This window comes from Cinclus cinclus, chromosome 1, assembly GCF_963662255.1.
Source record: "Cinclus cinclus chromosome 1, bCinCin1.1, whole genome shotgun sequence".
NCBI lineage: Eukaryota > Metazoa > Chordata > Aves > Passeriformes > Cinclidae > Cinclus > Cinclus cinclus.
Window position 1 is genome coordinate 97,841,929 of NC_085046.1, and position 20,733 is coordinate 97,862,661.

The following is a 20,733-nucleotide window of genomic DNA, read 5'->3' on the forward strand; positions in this document are numbered from 1 at the left end:
TATCCTGCAGAGCCAAAAAATGTTCCAGTAGGATTTGCCCAATGAATCAAACATCTTGTAATTGGATTTGCTACTTGCTTACAATAAAAAGCAATTGCCAGAAGGCAAGACTTTCTGTTTTTACTGTGGACATGTGTTAGTCTTTTTAATCAGCAAAATATTTATGCTAAAATACATGGGATTACTATCTTAGAAATAAATACTAGTCCCAGTTAAGGAAAGCTACAGTTAAAACTAAATGCTTGCTTATTTTTAGTGTAGACATTACAGTGTACCACAACTACTGGTATTGGCATAACTGAATCTTTTAACATATCAGCATCTGTGTAGCAAATCAATTTTTATATAAAAATCAAATTGCTGAAGCTGTTGAACAAATGTAGAGAAAGAACATAATTTTTCATAAAGTTAAGTTCTAAGATAAGCTTTTCCATTTTTTTTTTAGCGTGGAAACATCTGGACTGAAGTAGAGTTTAGCTGTATGACAGGAAGTTTGTGAAGAAGAACAGAATATAATCATTATTTTACCAGTGTTTGTACAAGAGACACAGATATTCCTCCTGCTTCATTTTTCTTCCCCACAAAGAAAGTGAAATAGGAATATCTCTATGTCTTGTCAATTAAACTATTTATAAAATAACTTCATAGCTCAGTTAATAACATGTGGAAAAGCTATGCTTCCAGAAGAACACAAGATGCCACATCAACCAGGGAATAATCTCAAACGTTGAATTGCCTCTCGGGAAATACATCACATCTGTGTGTTTTGTGTGGCAGCATGATGTTCTTGGTGATACTTGCTGGTCCCTTTGGAGGAAGTCAGTAGACTCTGAATGAAACACTTAATTTCTTTCTGATGTTGCAGATTTAATTTTAGTATTGTCTTAGAAACAGTAAAACACTCACAGAGGAAGTTTCCAGAAACATTAGCTTTCCCCTGGCTCAGTCCCTATGCAGTGTTTACCTGAATCAGCACTTCCAAAGGTCACCTTTGTGGAGCAAAAGGTGTCTGACAGAGTCCTGCCCAAGGGAAGTTTATCCTTGCACACACACACAGTTTTGTCGGTGGGAATGGTGTGGGTGAGTTTCTTTGTACCTAGAGATTTTAAGGTGGATTGGGTCATCTTTCCCAGGTTCTTTCTAAAGTATCTCAAAAGAAACTGCAATGACAAAACATGGGTCTCCTTCCTCAGGCAGGACTGAAATGTTTGAGGCTGTGCTTACAGCTCTATGTTATATGGTTGATAACAGTGAGTGAAATAATAATTTTGTGTTTCCATAATCATGTATTTCAAAAATTCATGAGAATCTTTGTACTCAGGATCACAGCACTGAGTGGCAGCAAACCCCTAAGCCAAACATAAGAATACTGCACCACACACAGAAATACGGAGCTGGTCCCACCTACCTATGTCTTCAGCAAATTCACAGTTCAGCAACCAGTTATTCAGCTGTAAAAATACTGGTGGATCAGAGTTGAAAAAGACAAGAGACTGGTTACAACATCATGTATGCTCATGGCCATCAGGAAATAGGTACTGTGAAGCCAGTTTTACGTGCCATAGTTCAATTGGAATAAAATATTGCCAGTAGTCACCAACTTCTATAAATTAAAGAGTTGTTTCTCAGTATTGGTTCACTCATGTCTATTAGTGATTAATAAAAGGAATTTTCCACTAAGGAAATGACAGCTACCAATAATAGTGCAGAATGGGGTTGTAGAACATACATTATGTCATCACATCCTCTATACTATCTCCTTTGACTTGTAGGCTGAACAAGTAACAGCTCTGCTTCTCATTTTCTGTAGTTATTGCAGGGAATCTTATCCTTCACCTTAGCCCCTCTTCCCCTCATTTTAAACAAATCTGTTACCTTTCCCTAGAGTTGCCAGAGGTTTTTAATGGGTGGCATTGTTTTTCAAGAAATAAATATCACAATCTGATACAGCAAAAGATGTTTTGAATATCTAGTATGGACAGAAATCAAGTTACTGCTTGTTGTGCTTTGAAGACTCAGGATTTTTTCGTTTAAAATGTCATTTGGAACTTTTCTACAGTGTAACAGATATTGTAATAAAGTATAGGGGTGTTTTATTATACTATGCTAATATATATAAAACACTACAAATGACAAGATTTCTAGTGAGTCTGTGCCACACTGAAAAAAATCTACAGCCTTAAAGGCACTAATCAACTTAAAAATTCCTTTCCCTAGGCTATTTTATCCATGTATATATGAAGATAATTACACTGCTAATTCTATATAACAGTTTGAAGGCCTTCCCTAATGACACAATGGTATATTTTCAAAATGAAGAAAATAATATGCCAATTAGAGTTAAGTGACATTTAAATATATTCATAACATCTAAGTAATTGCTCTCCATGTAAGTGAAGTTCTGGGTGACTGGTGGAGACACATGCAGCCAAACTGTGTTAATATGCACTACCAGTCAACATAATTTGGTCAAATGTCACATCAAGATGTGCATTAAAGAAAACACCTCTCAAGGTTAAGTAGTAGTTTTTAAACTAGCTAGTTGTGCAGTAGAGGGGAAAGACAACTGTTGATTCAGTTCTAATTAATTGACTGAAGATAATATTGCATTTAGATGTTAAGTTCTGATAAGCACAGTATAATTATAAATTCAAAATACTTATTAGATGTAGCAGTCCAGATTTATTTTAAAAGGAAATATATGCAAAAGACCAGAAAGTCAAAACAGACTAAATGAAAATATTTAGATTAAATAAAAATAATAGTTAAACTAGACTAACCATAAAGACTAATTCAGGCAGATAAATGTAAGCTGAGAGGCCAGTGGAAAAGGTGCCTTGAACTACAGCAGGACTGGTGTCAATTTTATCCAGTCAAAAAAATCAATTAATCACTCAGTCAATCCCACAAAATGTATGTATGATAAATGGCAACTGTGATTGCATTTAGTAAAAGTTAAGTTCAAATTGCAAAGTAAATTCTTGTAAATTTTAGTCCTTTCTCTTCACTGCTGCTTTTTTATAGGCTTAGTTAAAAATTACTGTCTCAATAGTGACTTCCAGATTAGTTGAAGGTAGATATGTCTGCCATATTTATTCCGTAGGATTTTATGCCTTCTTCATGTGTGCCCAAATGAAATAGTTAAAATACAAGCAGAGTGGAAAACTTACTTAAAAATCATGGTACTTACTTGGTAAAAATACTTGGATTGCAAATGAGCAAATCACAGATAAAATACATGAAAAAGATAATGCAGAGCTTTAACCCAAGAATGCAAAAATTTTAATATCCTACTCTATCTGAAATTCAAAAATGGTAAGAAGTAGTAGAATAAGATTAAGCCCAGTACTTTGCACACACCAGAAGATTTTATCATTTTTCTGTAAAGATTATAAACCCAAAAAACAAATAAGCAAAAGTAGTATCACAGAAGTAATACAGCCTAGGTGTCTACTATATTGTGCAAGACCTAAACTAGTCAATGAAAATGAGTCCATTATCTAGTGTTTTCTGGAAAGAAGATAGAGCAGTAGCACTTATAATAGACTAGGATGCTCAGTATTCAACCACATTAAATGCAATTAGGACAAATAGCCAGTAGACATAGAAAAAGGAACAAGACTGTAGTGGGGAAATATGAAGGTTTATATTCCTTTAAGCTTTTCATAACATGGTAATCTGTAGGGGTTAGTTACACATACCCTTTCTTCTTTATCCTATTAAGTGAAAATTAAAGATAGCAACATACAAGTGAGACAAATTGCACCACAATCATAACACCAATGCATAAAGCAGAACATGCAATTGAAATAACATCATGTTAAGGCTGTTCTCGAGATAAGAAATATTTCAGAAGCTGTATATTAATGAATTAGATTGGCTTACATTAAACATTCCTCTTGTTGTTTGCTTAATGTTATTAAATCAAACAAGACAACACCAAATTCCATAAAAGGAATGTCTTTCACTCTGGTTTTTTTTGTTTTGTTTTATTCTGGTTTTGGTTCTTTTTTGGGGGTTTTTTTGGGTCTTTTTTTTTTTTTTTTTTTTTTTTTTTGGCTGAGTACATTCAAGGACAAAGATTTTTTTTTTCTCAGGAGTCACTGTTTCAAAATTATAGCATCAAACACATATAGGAGATAATGGTCTCTAATGGTCTCTAGCTTAGGAGCATCTACCACATCCCTTGTTACCCTACTTCAGTGTTTTGCTATCTCCTAACTAACAGGCTTTACTTATATAAACTTATGGGAGTTTTGGTTTTGGATTTTTTTTTTTTGAATGAGAAACTATTCTATCAAAAATCTATCTATTTTTTGCATATTACTACAATGGCCAGAAGCTCAGTGCTTTTACTAATCCTCCCTTTTGCTGCTATACTATAATTATAACACAGAGTACAAGGTCATTTCTTTTACAAAGACCATAGCAAATTAGTGTAAAACAAGAGACAACTGACAGATAGGGAACGACAGGAAAGTACAAGGGGATAACGAGGCAATACTAGACACAGTGATAGGCAGCAGTCTCAACACAGAATCATCTTATACAGTGTGAGCCCTTTTATATTTATTTTTCTTTTAAGCAGATAATACTGAAGTTTAGATTTTTAAAGAAAAGACTAGAAAATGATGAGAGAATAAGAAACTACTTTCTGAATAGTTTATGAAACTCACTTCTGAGACTGAGCTAGAATAAGTGGAAGAGAAAGAAGGTGATTGTTTCACAAGGGAACAACTGGATTATAAAAAATGGCCAAAACATGCTGGCCAGAAGCTGGAGGCAGTGTCTCAATGCCAAATGAGTAGGAAGATGTTGGAAACAAATAGGATTTGAAAGGTTCTGAAAGTAATGGCAAATTGAGAATGCTTGATATAGCAGAGGAGAGAAAAAACATAGATGCATATAGATCTCAATTCCATTAAATAGCTTTGTTTCATAAAGGAATTTGCCTACCATCTATTTTCAAATTAAAATATTCTTATATGCTAACAATATGCACAGCATATCAGAATCAAATAATATTTACTTGTTCCAATTAGTTTGAGATGTGATGTTTAACTCCATGTAACACAGGATATTAACATAAATTAGTAAAAAGGAGACACCAAAATGCTCCAAAATATTCATTGCATGCTTTATGCTGTTCACATGTGACTGCTGAGCACATTGCAAAGGGCAGCCAGCAGCAGACCATAATAGCCATATTCTGCATCCTCACTATGTTGTTGTCCATATATGGTGTCTTCAGACAGGTTTGATAATGACTCTTTAGCATTCACTCTGCATGAAATACTGCCCCAGAAGCCAGAGATATTTTGTTGAATAACATGAAAAATGCCAGAACAAGCATCCAAAACAACAAAAAAAAAACTATCCAGGAGTATTTGCTACTGTTGAGACTGAACACCTCTCCGCATATAAACAGAGTGATTGAAATACATTTTTCTATGATTCCTCAGAAAGGTCTCCTTGACTGTTCAGCTTTTGTTGTTTGAGTAGTCTGTCCTTTTCAATGTGCTGCAATAAAGTGAATGTTCCTTTTCAAGGTTACTTTGTGTGCAGATTGCTGTACAGCATTAAGTACGCCCATAGCATAGAGACTCTCCAAGGTCTTTAGGCCTTCTAAACCCCACTCAAGCCTTATTTCAGTGCCAAGTTGAGCTTTGTTGGACTTTTCTTCCATGTCACAAATATTATTCTTGCAGCTATGGGAAAATAAGCAGTTTTCTACAGGAAACTGAAAAAGAGGGTACCCAAGTTACATTCCTTCTATTCAAATCTTGTCTTGCACAGCTATCACCTTACATTCAAAAAACACAAAATGTGAAGAAATTGGGATGTATACTTTAGTCTCTGTGGTTCTATTTTACTTTCCTATTAGAACTGCTCTCTATCTGTCTCTGCAGGTTACATTTTAACAAACTGCTGTCCAACATCGTATAAAGTTGTTGGAAGGAAATAAATAGTTTTCTGTATTATCGGCCTGTCTTTTTAAGCAATTATGGCATTTACCTTTGGATAAAGATGGGTATTTAGAATAATAATACTTAAATCAGACATTTAAAATACTTAGATTCATATTTTATCCTGGACAGCTAAAAGACATGGATTTTTCAGGTCTAAGATAAATTCATCCAAATATTTATTTAAGTGGGTTTTTCAAACTGACTTGCATGTCACAAATCCATAAACCAGACTTCTCCTTCATAGGAAATGCCTTCAATGGTAAAGCCTTGAAAGGAATGGCTAATGCCATTGCCAAATGGGTTTTAAGACTTGAAATGTTTATAGTAGTTGTTTTTAAAATTTTTCTTTTTGCCTCATAGAAGATGGTTACCTTAACTGAGCATAAAATTATATTTATAATTTTCTTCATTGTGCCAAAAAATCACTGAAAAGTCAGTAATAGCTTACAGTGTGTGAAAAGTCTCCATTTTCTGAAAGTATACATAGAAATGAAAGTATGAAATGAAACTAGCTGCAGATACTTTTAAGCTTTTAAGATAGATTTGCCCTTTGTCAGTTTAATTGGAGAAAATAATGTCAGAGATGGTAAAATCTGTTAAGACACAGAACCACAGAATCACAGAATGTGTTGAGTTGGAAAGGACCCACAAGAATCACTAAGTCAAACTTTCAGTCCTGCACAGCATCATCCCCAAGAATAACACCATGTACCTGAGATCATTGTCCAAATGCCTCTTGAACCCTGTCTTTAGGCTTGGGACTCTAACAACTTCCCTGAGAAACCTCTTCCACAGTGCAAATACTCTCTGGGTTGAAAAGCCTTTACCGAATATCCAACCTAAAGTCTTCCCTGACAAAATTTCAGGCCATTCCCTTGGGTCCTGTCACTGGTCACCAGAGAGAAAAGACCAGTGCTTGCCCCTCCTCTTCCCCTCAGAAGAAAGTTCTATACTGCGATGAGGTCTCTTCTGAATCTTCTCTTCTCCAGGCTGAACAGACCAAGTGACCTCGGTATCACCTCATATAGCCTCCCCTCAAGGCCCTTCACCATCTTTGCGGCCCTTTTTCAGATGCTCTCTAATACTTTAATGTCTTTCCTATATTGTGGAACTGAAAACTGTACACAATATTCAAGGTGAGGTTGCCCCAGTGCAGAGCCGAGTGGGACAATCCCCTCCCTTGTCCAGCTGGTGATGCCGTGCCTGATGGCACCCAGGACAGGGTTGTCCCTCCTGGCTGCCAGGGCACTGCTGACTGAGGTTCAACTTGCCATTGACCAGGACCCTAGGTCTTTTCCTGTGGCACTGCTTTCCAGCATCTCATTGCCCAGTATGTCCATACATCCAGGGTTTCTGCTTCCCAGATGCAGAATCCATCACTTTCCCTTGTTGAACCCCATACAGCTGGTGATTGCATGGTGCCCAAATATTTTTGAGTTTTCTTTGCAAGGTCTCCATGCCTTCAAAGGCTCCTGCCAGTTTTGTATCACCAGCATACTTGCCTATTTTTCCTTCCAGTCCTGTGTGAAAGCCATAAAGATGTTGAAGAATACTGGGCTAAGAACTGAGCCCTCTGGAACACCATTGGTGACAGGTTCCTAGTTTGATGTCACCCCATTCACTGTAACTTTGTGCCAAACCTGTGAGCAGGTTGCTTACCCAACACATGACATGCTGAAAATTTTGTCTAAAAGGATCCTGTGAGAGAAAGTATTGAAAGCTTTGCTGAAATACATAAAGATTATATCAACAGGCTTCCACTGATCAGCTAGGTGAGATACCATGTCATGAAAGGAAATCATATTTGATAAGCAGAACTTTCCCCTCATAAAGTCATGCTGGATGTACCAATTACTCTGTTGTCCTTCAGGTGTTTTACAGTAACTTCCAAAATAGCATTCTCCATAACTTGATGAGGCACTGAAATGAGACTGACAATCCTGTAGTCTCTGGTGTTCTTGTTCATGCCCTTCTTGAAAAGTGGGACAACATTCACCAGCTTCCCAGTCAGCTGGGACCTCTCTGGATTCCCAAGACAACGCAAAAATCATCGAGAGAAGTTTTGCAATGACAGCAGCAGCTCTTTGAGGATTCTCAGATGAATCCCACCAGGCCCTATAGATTTGTAGGGATCCAGATGAAGCAGCAGATTTTGCTGCACACAGCAGCAATTGCAGCAAAATTTCAGAATCAACTGGGAATTGATAATGTTGTAGTCATGGTCCACCAGCTCAGGGCTCCAGGAACTCCTTGGTGCATCAGCTGTGCCAAAGGCACAGGCAAAGAATCCATTAAACACCTGCTTTGTCCATGTTTCTGTTTGGCTGGGAAGGAGAAAGTTGTAAATTTTTGCTTCTTCTTCATGGTACCATATCACCTTTGACATTTTTGCAGGAATTTTGCTGAGCTAGGAGATTGGATAAGAAGAGGTTAAAAAAAATTTGCACCACTCTGTTTCAGCTGTCAGTCATTAGGACTGCTAAAGCTAGATGTCCACCCTTCAGGCAGTTTTGTGACTGCAGCTCAAAAAGAGCCCTGTCTAAGCAGAAACATACAATTATGCCAACCAAATTATTCCTAGGCTATACAATACAATTACCCAGCCTAATCTGAAACATAAATTAATTGAAGGATTATTTTCCTTTTTCTTTTTTTTTGCATAGATGTCCCTGTGTAAGATATTCATAAAGAAAAGATAAGTGCTTGATTTCCATGTTAGAGACTCTGAAAGGATATCTATTTTAATAAGAAATGGGCTTTGATTCAGCTCTTTACTTTTGGGGTGAGGAGGAGAATTTGGCAGCGCAAATCAGTTCTTACATTAGCACAGAATCAATGTATGAAAGTAGAACGACAAAAGTGATGCTTTTTCAAAGCTTTTTTTCTTTTTTTTTCCCCCCCTCTTTCATAGATTAAGATTGATTGAAAGAACGGTTCAGCATGAATTCCTCTGTATGCCTACATCTCATGGTGATGCTGGTTCAACTTTGGCCTTGCTCTCCCAGCACGCAAAGCTCCAGCGCTCAAAACACAGTTCAGTCTTTCACAGCAGTTCGAAGAGTGAAACGTGGCTGGCTGTGGGACCCTCTTTTTGCAACTGAGGAACAGATTTCACCGAATCCTGTGTATATTGGACAGGTACGATAAGTAATGATTCAAGGACAGTACAGGGTTAGATTTAATGTGCTGATTAGCACCTTCTACCTGGGCTTGGAAGACCAAATATCTCCAGTGTCATAGAAACATCAGCAAACATGGAAAGAGGAGATCAGGAAGCTGTAATAAGGCAGTGCTACATCCCTCCATTCCTATGACCTTACTCAAGGTCAAAGAAGTCTGAGAGCTGGAGGCCATGGCACTACCAAGTACCTTCCTTCGTTGAGGACTGCTGTCAAGGAAACTTCACATGCATGCTGTTACTAAAACTAGCTCCATACACAGCAGATAAAGGTATAAAGCTGAAAAGTTCCTTTCTTCCTACTGAATGGAAGTTAAGGACTCATTTATCAACATCTGGCAATTTGCTTGTGCTATTTCTGGCACTGCATCAAAGCAGCCATACTGAGTGTAGTGTAGTTTACAAATAGTATTTAGCATGATTTTCTATTACACTAAGTAGCAGCTGATTTACCCCTCATTAATTTTTAATGAAGCTGATTAATACTAAATGCTTTTACCACCAAGAAACTACAGGAATCTGCATGGTTCATTAGATTAACGTAGGTTTAGCACAAGGAGCAATTATTTTTCACCCTTCTTTAAAAATGTGCTTTAAGATAATTTTCTTAATGAGGGTTTATCTGCCCCCTTCTCTCTCTGCTTATCATTATTATTATTGTATTTATTATTATTTATTTGTATATTAGAAAAAATTTTAAATTGAGATCAGTTTTTCTTTTCTTGAAGGCTCTTTTTAGATGAATGAACCAAAATAAGTTTAACTGCTAATTAACTAGCACTAAAATTTAATTGGACCCAAAGGGTGAAGTACTCAAAATTCATTAATTACTTTTTCACAGCCCTTTCAAAGTAGTTTCTATGGAAGTGTGATGTCTCACTCCCTGAAAGAACAAGTAAAGACATACGGTCTATTTTTTTACAATTATTTTTACTTTTCCAATACCTTGAAAAAAGTTTCCTGCAAAGAAACATTATAAATGTAATGTATTTTCCTGATCTCACCTTTTTTATTTCTCACAGGTTAACTGGGGAATTTACTGAAGATTATTGTTAATTTATTTCAGTGAAACCATTGTCTAATAAGCCATATTTACTTGTGTCTTTTTATTGAGTAGAATATGCACTGCTTTCAGCAAATGAAGTGGTAGTCTATGATCTACACTTGAATTTTTAGTAATTAAGGCCCTGAAGAAAACTGCATCAACGAAAATACAAAGGTAGACAGTTCTGTTTTTACATCACTATTCCATATCAAAATACTTTTACAGTCAGAACTAAATTTTCAAATTTCATTCAACATAGACTCATAACTCCTTTTCTATTATCATGATTAAGAAAAAAATTAATATGTCCATCAGCACTGCAATGACAGATACACAAGGATGAACACCAAAACAGTTATTCTCTGTTCTCATTTACAATGATAAGACCATTTATTTTTTTCTCAGAATACAAAAAAACAAGTAAACTGAGTACCTTCGCTATGCTTTCTCACAAATGTCATCTGTAAGGGACCTCTCATTTAACATGTTCAGGGTCATGAAGTCTTTTGTGTATAAATGATCCTGAGTGAAATTGCTAAACACAGGTTACGTCATAGCAGCCAGTTGAAGGCATGCTCCCAGAGCCTAAGGGTTTGATACACCCTGCGGTCACATCTGAGCCCCATGTTAGTTTAAAGATCTAGTTATAGATCACTTCTCCCATGTCCTGGGTTTTGTGATAAGGAAACCAAGATTTATGGAAAACAAAGAATCTGTGTAGCCCCTTAGTGGGATGTTAAATTTGGATGTGCTAAAATGAGTTTGACCAGACCACTTATAAAGGGGATAGCATGGCCCATGTTTAGCACACAACTACTTATGTTGAAAATATGTAAGTTGTTCATATTTAAAATGGTTCTGAACCCCCTTGGACTTGAAAATTCACTCTTTTGTATGGGCAAGGATAATTAAGTCTGAATATTTTAGGATTTAAATACCTTTACAGAAATCAGAGTAGGAACTCAAAACTGTTCCTCATATCTCAGAAAAATGTCCCTGTCTCATTCTGAATAAATTATCCATCTGATGCATGCAGACAATTATGCATTATGAAAATCTTAAAAGGCATAGGCATTCATCCAAAGAAAAGTTAAAACTATTTTTGCAAATTCAGAAGTTATTACAAAATATTTTAATGCATCCAATGGGGAAATGTTACTTTCCTCTTCTATGGCCTCACAACTTACAATGACCTTTAAGGTGAATAACCATAAACAAAACAGTGAGATAATTAAAGTCAACAGTTAGGCATATTATTTGCATTTTAAACATGCTGCTTCACAAGAGAAGCAAGTTGAATAATATATTTTTTTGTAATTTCAGATTATTAATTAGTATCCAGGTTCTTAGAAAGTTTGACTTTTCTTGTTCTAAAACCAAGATAAGTGGAGAAAAAATAAAGAATTAATGATGCAATGGAAATTTTTGTTCCCATAAAATTCAACTGTGGATGACTGCCATGTCAGGAAATAAAGTTATTGCTCTTAAAATATTGCTCTATTATATAGCACTAACATTAGCAGAACTATTTTGCCATGAACAAATGCAGCTGGACAAAAATTTTCTACAAGACTCAGCTTCATCAAAGGAATCATCACCATAAAGTTCGTTTGAACAAATAAAACAGAGGATGTAGATCAATGGGAAATGGCTATCAATTTATTTTTGAATAAACAATACAGACTTTCACCACAGAATATCTTTTCACCTCTAATATTTCAACAGATACAGAACAGAATATTTCAACTGTTGCACACATTTGCACTTAGCACTGCTGAGTAAAAAAAAAATAATAAATAGTACATGTGTCATCTGCAATAATAAAAAAATTAGATAATGTTTAATGACCCTTGCATTGTTTCCAGCAGAATTGTAGGGGAGCCGATAATACAATGAAATAAAGTAGGCACTTATGTGCATTCTCTTCACTTTAAAGTAGCTGAAGCATCTCTTATCAGGTATATCATGCATTTATATGTTTGTTATATCAACACTTTAAATAATTTTAAATATTTTAAAATTAAAATGTTTGGCTGAAAATGTTTGACAGTATCATCTTTCAAATACTAGTGTCCAAGAAGGCTCATTAGTGACAATGTTCACAGTAGAATAAAAACAAAGCATAAAATGAATATTTCAAAACTTTGTTCTTCCCCAAATGTGACTTATTTTTCTCATTTGTACTTTCAGCTGAAATCAGATTTAGACAACCAGGATGGCAACTTAAAATACATTTTGACTGGGGAGGGAGCTGGAAGCTTTTTTGTCATTGATGAATATAATGGCAAAATTTATGTAACTCAAAAGCTGGATCGAGAAAAGAAACCTTTCTACACTCTAAGAGCACAAGCAATTAACAGGAGCACTCAGCTTCCTGTTGAACCTGAATCAGAATTTATCATCAAGGTTCGAGATGTCAATGACAATGAACCGCAGTTCTTGGATGGACCTTATGTGGCCACTGTTCCAGAGATGTCACCTGAAGGTATGATATGCTGTGAATCAAACACTTTTTTTCCTCATTTCCTGATTTTTTTCTAGACAGCTGTATTGAGGTAATATCTTAATAGCATATTTTACAGACTGCATCTCAGTAAGAAGGAAGCAAACTTTTTTACAGGTTTGGAAATTTGCTAAGGTATATTCTTAACTGGAGACGATTTGGGGATACGATTATCATAAAGTCACCCCAAGACAGGGTTGCAAAATATCTCTGTTTAACATTCTTGGTTTTAAATATTTAGGTAACTACATCTATCCAAGTCTTTTTACAGATTCTGGATACATGTTTGGATTGACTATAGATATTTGTCTTTCCCGTCAGTGATTCAGCCTTGAAATTTGCACTTGTTTAAAAATATAGCATTCCCAGCCAAAATAGGTAGAGTACTGCAGCCAGTTGTGAAGATGATGTGATGGCCACCCTCACTCTCTGCATGTCACCTACCTATTTACACTGCCAAGTCTCTTTCTTATCAGTGAGCATCTCCTTGTTAGGATTAGATAGTGTGCAATGAAGGACTGCCTTCTGATTTCCCAAGTACATGAATCATATTTTTCCTGTCAAGAGGAACAACTGAATCCCTGTACCCCTTCTTTCTCACTTTCACATGACCAGACAGACCTGTACTAGTGTCTGTCATGTGTCTGGAAACTTATTAAAACAAATGATATATCATAGCATGTGTACATGTATGTTTAAAGCCTTCAAAAACCCCAAAGTGTAAATACAGCTGACATAAAGAGGCGTGTTATAGATAGTATTTCCAAGTAAATATCCTAAGAATCAAAGAGAAACTAGATTCTTCAGATCTTATAGAAAAGATCCCAGTAATATTTTAAATTTATATGCCTACTTCTTTTGCTTATTTCTGTTGCAACTGATATTGAAAAGAATTTTAAATATTTTGCTGCTTTAAATGGCATGAATCAATGAGGTCATTAATGTAATAGTATCAGTGATGCTATTAAGCATTATCTGCTCAACTTTTAGAGAAGAATCAGTGAATATTTGACAGCAACCATAAACTTTATCTACTTCTTGCCAGCCAGGATAGCCGTTGAAAGAAAAGGATATCCGTGCCTGCTATTTAACTGAGAGTGGGGTTAGTATCCTAATTTCTGCCAGGATGCAGCAGCTCCCAATCACTACAGCAGTAGACAAAAGACATGCATTTGATCAATTTACTTGCTAGTGATACTTGTTATCTGCTTTTACCACCTTCCACCAGGGAAATCACTTCTATTTTTACTTCACTGCCACATCTGTGCAGGCAGACAATTCTGATCCTGACCTCTTGGTCAAATAAATTTTTCTAACATAATCAGTTGGTTGTTCAGTGATTTTTTCCAGCTTTTGCATCTTGCTCACTCGCTCAAGTCTGGAGACAAGATAGGTGTCTTATCAAAGTCCTTTGCATTTTTATTTTTTATCTGTTCATAGTAAAAATGAGTATAGTTCATTATCTAGAATTAGCGGGGGTTTTAAATATTTAGGACTTTGATAATTCTTTTCTGTTCTTTTTTTTTTCTCTCTCTGTAGTAAAAGATTGTTTATAGGCCCCTTAGTCTCTTACAAAATGTTTTTAATTGGTTGATTATTTAGTGTCTTCATTTATACTCACAGAGCCTTGTAACCATTTGCATAAGTGTATGAGCAACTGAATTTTTTCCAATTTATTTTTCTGTCTTTATGATGACTATATAGTCGGGTAGGGTGGTTCTTAAGACCAGAAAACAACAGTAGTAATCTTTTTCCATATACCTCTGTTTCTCATCTGAAACCTTCAACAAGCAGTTGACAATTGAGAAATTCCACTCTATACCGCCTTGAGTTTTTTATGGATAGATGTCTTTTTCCATTCCTGTGTCATCTATTTAGATTCCTAAAATATGGTATCACTTCAGCATAAGATTAACTAAGCTGCAAAAAATATAATTTGTTGTGTGATATTAATGTAATATTATAAATAAAAATATTACATTGAACTATAGAAATAGATGAAATTTTAAAAAAGTAAATTAAAAAATCAGAAGTAAAACAATGTCCCATTTGTCAGAAAGGGTGAAAAATGAAGTAAGATCCCAATTTTCTTTCTCTCTCAGACACAGACTTCCTGAGATAGTAAACTCACTGATTTATGATCATCTAGTGTATGATATGTGAATCCAGGTCATCCAAGATCTTGAAATATTTTCTGCATTACTGCTTCTATGCTTGACCTCTTTAGCACTAATACCATAGCTATTCCAAAGATCATTCTTTCATCTACTTCTTCCATGGAGACACTACTGGAATACTGATGTGTATGTCTGGAATATACAATGCAAGTGGAGTGTATACCTTGATAATGGTTAGCTCCAAAACATGAAACAACTGAGCCACACACCATGAGTACTTCTTAGGAAGCATGGTCATGACTTGGGAAAGCAGGTCACTGCTAGTGCACATTTTGTCTGGAGCTAAGAAAGCAAGTAGAGACTAATTCAGAGCTGGTCACTTGCCTCAGACAACCCCAGTAAATAAAGAAAATAGACACAAAAAACTGTGCCTGAAGTTAGTTACAAGTACCAATATAAATACAAATGTGCCAAAAATTTGGAATACATTTTAATTCTTTATTCGCTCTCTTTCATATTCAGTACTAAATTTTATTAGGGTTTTATATGCAAGTGTCACAGTAAATGAAAAGCGTGTCAGCAAATGAACTGTCTTCTGAGAACACAGGACTCTGCTTTACCCTGAGGCATTTGGTACAATTGTACACTGTCTTCCTCATAGCTGTTAAACTTGTACAAATGTAGTATATCTGATGGAGTGCTTAAGAGTCAGATGCAATAATTTATCAGTACTTAATGTCTTTATAGATCTCAAGCTCTAGTTAGAAAAATGAACAGCTGCTTGCCATATGAGGGCCCCATAGTATACTTAATGGGCTGCAATGTATAAATGGTACTCTACCATATTTTGCCTGAAAGGGTAAAACCAAGGCTGCAGAGATACAAAGAAGCAGTTTGCCTTAAACAAAGCTAATCAAAAAGTTCAATTGTCATGTAATGTTTGCAACGTCAGAACTAGGGCTTTGGGATTTCTTGATTTTTGAGGGTGTATAAAATTTTATGTTGATTGTTTTCAAATATACTATTTGCATCTGATCAAGTTTTCTCACAATCATGTAGTTACAAATAATGGCTTTTGGGAGTTTTTGTGTACAGAATATTAACATTTCAATTTCTGCCACCCAAATACAAATGTGATAAATGTGAATCCATTCTGCAAATGGTTTGAGTTGGGGTTTGTGGGTTTTTTTTGTTTTTTTTTTTTTTTTTTAATGTGGATTCTAGTTTTGTTTTTTTTTTTTTCCCTTGGGATTTTGTTTGAGTTTTTGTTTTGTTTGTTTTAGTGGATTGTTTTTTTCTGATGGTTAAATGTATAAAGAAATCCAGGTTTCATGAAAGTGAAAAATTAAAAGCTGAGAAAGTACTCTAAAGCCAGGGTAACATTTTTCTTCTTCTGACTACATAGTACATACTTAACGTAGAGGTTCATGGAGTTATCACACAATGTTTTTTTCCAAAAAAAGTATGAGAAATGATAACCTGCTCTTTACATGGTCTCCTGTTACCCCAATTTAGAAATAAATTTTCATCCTCCTTTTAGGGCAAGATATCTGTTATTTCTGCCTTCCAGGTCAGCTCTCTCTTTACTAGATTCCTTTTTAATATTCATATTTCCATTAATTATATCCACCAGCTGCATCTCACTGACTACAAATGGACAAAGTCCTTACTTCTGCATTCTGAAATATTCTAGAAGAGTTAACAGACAAGGTGAAAAGTGTGTTTGAATCCCAAAGAGGGAAATGCTGATTTAGATTCAATATTTCTTTATAATGCTTAGAAACTGTGCAGAAAATAGATTTACCATTAAATGTGAGGTACACAAAAGATGTGATGATAACTTTGAAGACCTATATATGCTGGATATTATTCCTGATTCACTAAATATGTTGCTATAAATAAGTCCATTTCTAAATGTAGTTGTGGACACTTGAGTTTGTTTAGTAGAAAATGGCATTCATGACAGACTAAACCTGTTGGATCATCAATAGTTCTTGATCCTTTCCTTACTAGCTTTTTTTTTTTTTTTTCAAAGCACCCATGTTCTAGTCAAGCTAAATTTTCTTAGGGGATGAATTTTCTGTGATTGTGAAAGAATTTTTTATAGATTGCAGCTGATACAAAGTTAGAAGTTGTATAGTTGAAGATTCCATTTACTCTTCAGTCTTATTAAAGAATTCTGTAATTTCTGAAGCATAGATGTGTTCTGATTTGATATGAATCTGTAATTTTATTTTTAAAATTTCTCCAGAGCAATAGGATCTATATATATATTTATACATCTGTACACACATCTAAAACATCTATATTTATGCATATAAACACACATCAGATATTTGATATTGTATGCATGTTTTGAAGGATATATAGGTCCAAAATTTGCTGGGAATTAATAACAGTTTAGTTTACTCTCTGCCTGAGAAAAGATAACATGCATTATGAAATTACTTTGAATGCTGCTAATACATTGAGAGAAAATAAAAAAACCAAAAACATTATAAAGAGAATTATTTTAATTTTCTTCTTTTTTCTTTTCTTCTCCAGACTATCTATATTGCTGTATTGATAAGCAGGTGCAACTGTGTGAACATATGCCAGAAATTTTTAGAAAGTAGTTTGATTTCCTGCTGTTCCTCACAAGAAGTGATATTCGTATTCTAATGCAAAATCTTGGCGAGGAAAAGAAGACAAAAATAATGTTTACCTTAAGAAATGATCTTAGGGGTGATATTTTTTTTTGAAGGACAGTCATTACAGATGGTGCCATGAGGTTACTGTCAATATTCTATTTAGGATATGAATAGCTCCCCATCAAAGAAGAAATCAAGCTCTGCAGTTTGATTCCACTGTGTTTTTGCACAGGGATTTCTGCCACAAGTCTTACACTGGGACAAGCTCATTAAAGACTCAAGAATAAATTTTTTATCATAGCCTTATTATACTTCTTGGCTGCTTTGCTTGTTAACAATTAATTTCTTTATCACCAACAGGCCTACTGGTGATAAAGTGACTGTGTTTTCTTATTCCTATGGGAAAATTCCATAAAATACTTTGAAGAATATACAAGAGGAGGAGAAGCAATTTGCTTTACTCTACTGACATATTAGAAAATAAGCATGATATATGTAGTATTTTAAGCAATATAAATGTAGTGCTAAAAAATCATATACAATTTATTTTTATTGAAATTTTGGAATGCAACAAGAACATCTGATGAGGAAATATTTTGACTTTTTAATGATAAATTTTAGTAGGCATCATTTGCTCCTGTAAATTTTTAGGATTGTTTATTAGTGTAACTGACATGTTAAAAGGTTTTTAAAGAGATTATGTTTTGTAATTATGACACAATTTATACAAGAAGAAAACAATCTATTTTATTTTTCTTTGAGGTACTTCGGTTACACAGGTAACAGCTACAGATGCTGATGATCCTTCTTCTGGGAATAGTGCTCGTCTGCTTTACAGTCTCATTCAGGGACAGCCTTATTTCTCTGTGGAGCCGAAGACAGGTACTACAAGTGAATTTTTAACTTGCAAACATTCAAAAACTCATAAAAAGGATGCATGCAAAATTGTCTTTCTTGATTTCCACACAGAGATGGACCGATATGGCCCTACACTCTTCTGCGTAGTTCCTAGATCTGAAGAAAATCTACTTTTCTTTCCCATAGGAAGATGGAATTCTTTCTCTCTAGCAAATCCAAACTTTATTTAGAAAAAGTATTTTGTTAGAGTAAAGAGTAAGACTCTGATTATCCCATTAATAAATTAATCTAGGAACACTTCTCAATTAACAGTTCTATGGCACTTAATGTGATATTTCTATCTGTAGGTTGGAGAAACCACAGACAAGTGACATCCCTCCAAAACCCTAATTTCTGAGTAAGAGAAACGGTTATACATGGTAGAGAGAATATATGGAGTATTCTGCTCCCCAGAACTCTAAATATACAGAATGGATTTGACAAACAGCATACTTGCTACCATGAGTACTAATACCCACCAATAGGACAGCTGTGCTATGCAGAGTCTAGAGTGAAAATTCATAACTGGGTTCAGTGATACAGGTTATATGCATATTATACTATATACCCATGTCAGATGTTGAGAAAAAAAATGAGACTTATAGGTTTTTATATTATACTTTTTATTTTTAGGAGTCATTAGAATGGCTTCCCAAATGGATAGAGAAACAAAAGATCAATATTTGGTCATCATCCAAGCCAAAGATATGGTTGGGCAACCAGGAGCACTTTCTGCAACAGCCACTGTTACCATCAACCTCTCTGACATCAATGACAATCCACCTAAATTTCAACAGCGTGAGTAGAGGCTGATTACAATGAAAGTCTTGAGGAAATTTAGATCCTCTGTAGCTCTGTTAGGTTTGCTGGTAGGTCCTTTTAGAACAGGGCTGTGCTTTGACTTTAGCATACAGCTGTAAAAGAGTAAAATAGTGGGGGGGGGGGGGGGGAGGAGGTCCATATTAAAGCTCAAAAACAAAGAGAAAAAGAAAACCTATCATTGGAAAAATCTTAAGCCTATTGGTTTTGCTTATCACTAGACTTTGGAGACAAATTGTTAAACTGCTTTCCCTACAATTTGCGCTACCTCAGCCTAAAATTTGGAAAACAGGATATTTAGCATCATTTTCACTCACCTTCTTTCTTTTTTTCCTCTTTTTTTTTTTAACATACTATAATGTTTTTGGCAAATGATGTGAACCTCTCTGTCCAGGTAGTTTTTGGCAGATGTGGGAGCTGCTCAGTAAAAAACGGTGCTCTTGGGAAGTGCTGCCCCCCATTCTTTTTTCACCCTTTTTCAGTCATAGAATCATGGAATAGTTTGTGTTGGAATGGACCTTTAAATGTCCTCTAGTCCAATCATCTTTCAAGGGGCAGGGACACTCAGAGCTGCATTCAAACTGACCTAGAAGTTTTTTCAGAGATGGAACATTCACCATGTCTCTGGACTACCTGTGTCAATGTTTCATCACCCTCCGAGTAAAAAACATTTTTCTTCTATCTAATCTAAACCTTCCCTCCTTCAGTTTAAAACCATTAACTATTTTTTTTTGGTCCTTTGCTCTATACACTGCTGAAGTAGGGGAAGGGCTCCCAAGGGGAAAGATTGTCCTGCCCTACACCCAATACCTATACAATGCAGGATTATGTCCATTGCTCTGGTAGAAGTTAGAGCTTCTCCCAGCTCTTTGAGAGCCTCAAGATACAGCACTTATTAACCATATCAGATCCCTCAACTTTGCCAGTATTTGTTTCTTTAGGGCTCTATTACATGAGTGTCTCTGAAGAGGCTCCCGTGGGCACCACCATAGGCAAAGTCTTTGCAGAAGACAGCGACACTGGTGACAATGCAGCCATGGACTATTTCATTGAAGCAGATAGCTCGGATGCTTTTAACATCATCACTAACAATGAGACTCAAGAAGGTATTATCTTACTGAAAAAGGTGAGATCTCAGAAACTTAAAAGAAAATCTCTAAATATTTGAAAGAAAATCATCAAGCTGGATGGATGTTTAAAAAAAGGCCTATTGTTTTACATTCTCGTTCTTTAAGCTTTGTGATTTGATTGAAATATTATGAGGGACAAAAAGAAACATACTTTTCTTTCTCTTTATATTTTTTACTCATTCCTATTACTGCTGAATATAATAGTGACAGTCAGGCTATCTTAATGTTAACCCTAACTGTGGAGCACAGTGTATCCCATTGTGAAAAAATGTTTTATTTTTTCTGTGCATCATTTGTAAAATCTTTATCAATAAATTGCAAGGGATCTCACCTCATTTCCAAGCAACCAGAATTTATTATGACATTAGATAGTGGAGTTTCTGTTGTGACATAGATTTGAGAAGATATTAATTACAATCAAAAAAGACCAGTTTATGAATTAAGA

General features: G+C 35.3%; 1 protein-coding gene across 1 annotated transcript in view; it reads left to right on the top strand.

Annotated features, from left to right (window-relative positions):
* Positions 1-8,909: 8,909 nt before the first annotated feature.
* CDH19 (cadherin 19) overlaps positions 8,910-20,733 on the top strand; it is a 37,451-nt gene continuing 25,627 nt past the window's right edge. The window contains exons 1-5 of the mRNA XM_062500823.1: positions 8,910-9,107; positions 12,383-12,677; positions 18,205-18,324; positions 18,973-19,137; positions 20,100-20,284. Of these exons, the coding sequence (XP_062356807.1) occupies positions 8,910-9,107; positions 12,383-12,677; positions 18,205-18,324; positions 18,973-19,137; positions 20,100-20,284 (963 nt within the window). The remainder of the gene's footprint in view (positions 9,108-12,382; positions 12,678-18,204; positions 18,325-18,972; positions 19,138-20,099; positions 20,285-20,733) is intronic.